Source organism: Austrofundulus limnaeus, unplaced genomic scaffold, assembly GCF_001266775.1.
Source record: "Austrofundulus limnaeus strain Quisiro unplaced genomic scaffold, Austrofundulus_limnaeus-1.0 Scaffold1497, whole genome shotgun sequence".
Taxonomy (NCBI): domain Eukaryota; kingdom Metazoa; phylum Chordata; class Actinopteri; order Cyprinodontiformes; family Rivulidae; genus Austrofundulus; species Austrofundulus limnaeus.
This window is the reverse complement of record NW_013953899.1, coordinates 30,311-31,934: the sequence shown is the minus strand read 5'-3', so window position 1 is coordinate 31,934 and position 1,624 is coordinate 30,311. Positions and strand designations below refer to the sequence as shown.

At 49.0% G+C, this 1,624-nt stretch overlaps 1 protein-coding gene across 1 annotated transcript in view; it reads left to right on the top strand.

The window, feature by feature from the left end:
• The first annotated feature begins 414 nt into the window (after nucleotides 1–414).
• Nucleotides 415–1,624, top strand: part of LOC106535584 (eukaryotic translation initiation factor 4H) — a 4,472-nt gene continuing 3,262 nt past the window's right edge. The window contains exon 1 of the mRNA XM_014032624.1: nucleotides 415–519. Coding sequence (XP_013888078.1) covers nucleotides 470–519 — 50 coding nt within the window. The 5' untranslated portion in view covers nucleotides 415–469. The remainder of the gene's footprint in view (nucleotides 520–1,624) is intronic.

The window sequence follows — 1,624 nt, the reverse complement described above, 5'->3', positions numbered from 1 at the left end:
AATAAAACAGAGTCCCATCAGTTTAAAGACTGGAGTGTTGTGGTATGAAATAAAAACCAGAGCCGTGAAATCCCATCAGAAATGGGGGTTCGGTGTGACAGAGCATGTTGTGGACTGGGGAAGGTGACAGCTTATAACTACATGAACTTGTAATAAAAATGTGTAATATCATGCTTATTAGATATTCAAACTATAGTTCAATATGATAACTTTCATAGGATATGCAATTAAAATATCAGTGAAATCAGTGTAAAAGACAGAAAATAAAACTTTAGTAACTAGTACTTATATTTTTATATTATATGAGGCTGTTGATTGCGGTAACATTTTCAGACTGTTTTTTTTTATTTTTTTATTTTTATTTTTTTTAATAATTGTGTGGTTTTCCCGGTCAGGCGCGCCGCGGGCACCTCATCCCGCTCTGCGTGTGACGTGAAGGACCTCCTTCCTCTCAGACTCAGCAGCAGTAATGGCGGACTACGATGATCGGGCCTACGGCAGCTTCGGCGGCGGCAGAGGGTGAGTGTCCGCTCCTGACCCCGGCTCGTTACTGCAGCACGCACCCAGACCGAACCGGCTCCTCGGTTCCCGCTGCCGGTGTCCCCGGGGCTTCGGAGCCGGGCGGTTAGGCCCCGGAACCCGGCCGCCTCCGCGCATTCTGACCGGGCCGTGCTCGGGTGAGGGGAGGCGGCCGAGCGTTGCTGGGAAACACCGGGGATCCCGGAGCTATCGGCAGACAGAACCGTAACGGAACCGCAGTGTATCGGCCCGGTGCTCCGCTGCGGAACGGCTCGGTTCTGTTCGCTGCTGCGGTCCGGTACCGGTGAGAGGCGGACCCGGCTGCCCGCATGGCTGCATCATGTGTCTGCGGACTGGTCTGCGGGTCCGGGTCCGGGTCCATCACTCAGGTTATTGTTTATGGACCGGTTCTGATACGTGTGGTCGGGTTCACACAGACTGCCGGGTTCTGATGATCTCTTATTGGGTTTTATCAGAACCGGTTCAGGCTCTGCAGGATCCACCAGGCTCAGATCAGAACTGATTTATTTATCATGTTGTAATGACGTCAGCTAAATAAAACTACAGGTGAGCAGATAACAGATTTATAAATAACACCTGGTGAAGGTTCTCTGGTGTTTTAGGTGTTTCAGGTGTTTTAGGTGTAAACACCTGCAGTCTGCAGAGCGGGAACACCTGACTCAGGTGTTCCCGCTCTGCAGACTGCAGGTGTAAACACTAGATGTAGGTGTTGAGTTTAGTGTTTACAAAAACTAAAGCTTTCATCGTGTTAATGACGTGTTAAYGACGTGTTAACGACGTGTTAACACCTGAACCAGCTGTGGTTTAAACTCCCACTGACCTGTTCCTACTGGTGTAGCACTTGAAACTGGTCTTAAGACCACTTTTTGATGGTCTTGGTCTTGTCTCGGTCTGGAGACCCTGTGGTCTTGAGTTAGGTGGTCTTGTGTTTGGTGGTCTTGTGTTAGGTGGTCTTGTGTTAGGTGGTCTTGTGTTAGGTGGTCTTTTGTTTGGTGGTCTTGTGTTAGGTGGTCTTGTGTTTGGTGGTCTTGTGTTAGGTGGTCTTGTGTTTGGTGGTCTTGTGTTAGGTGGTCTTGTGTTAGGT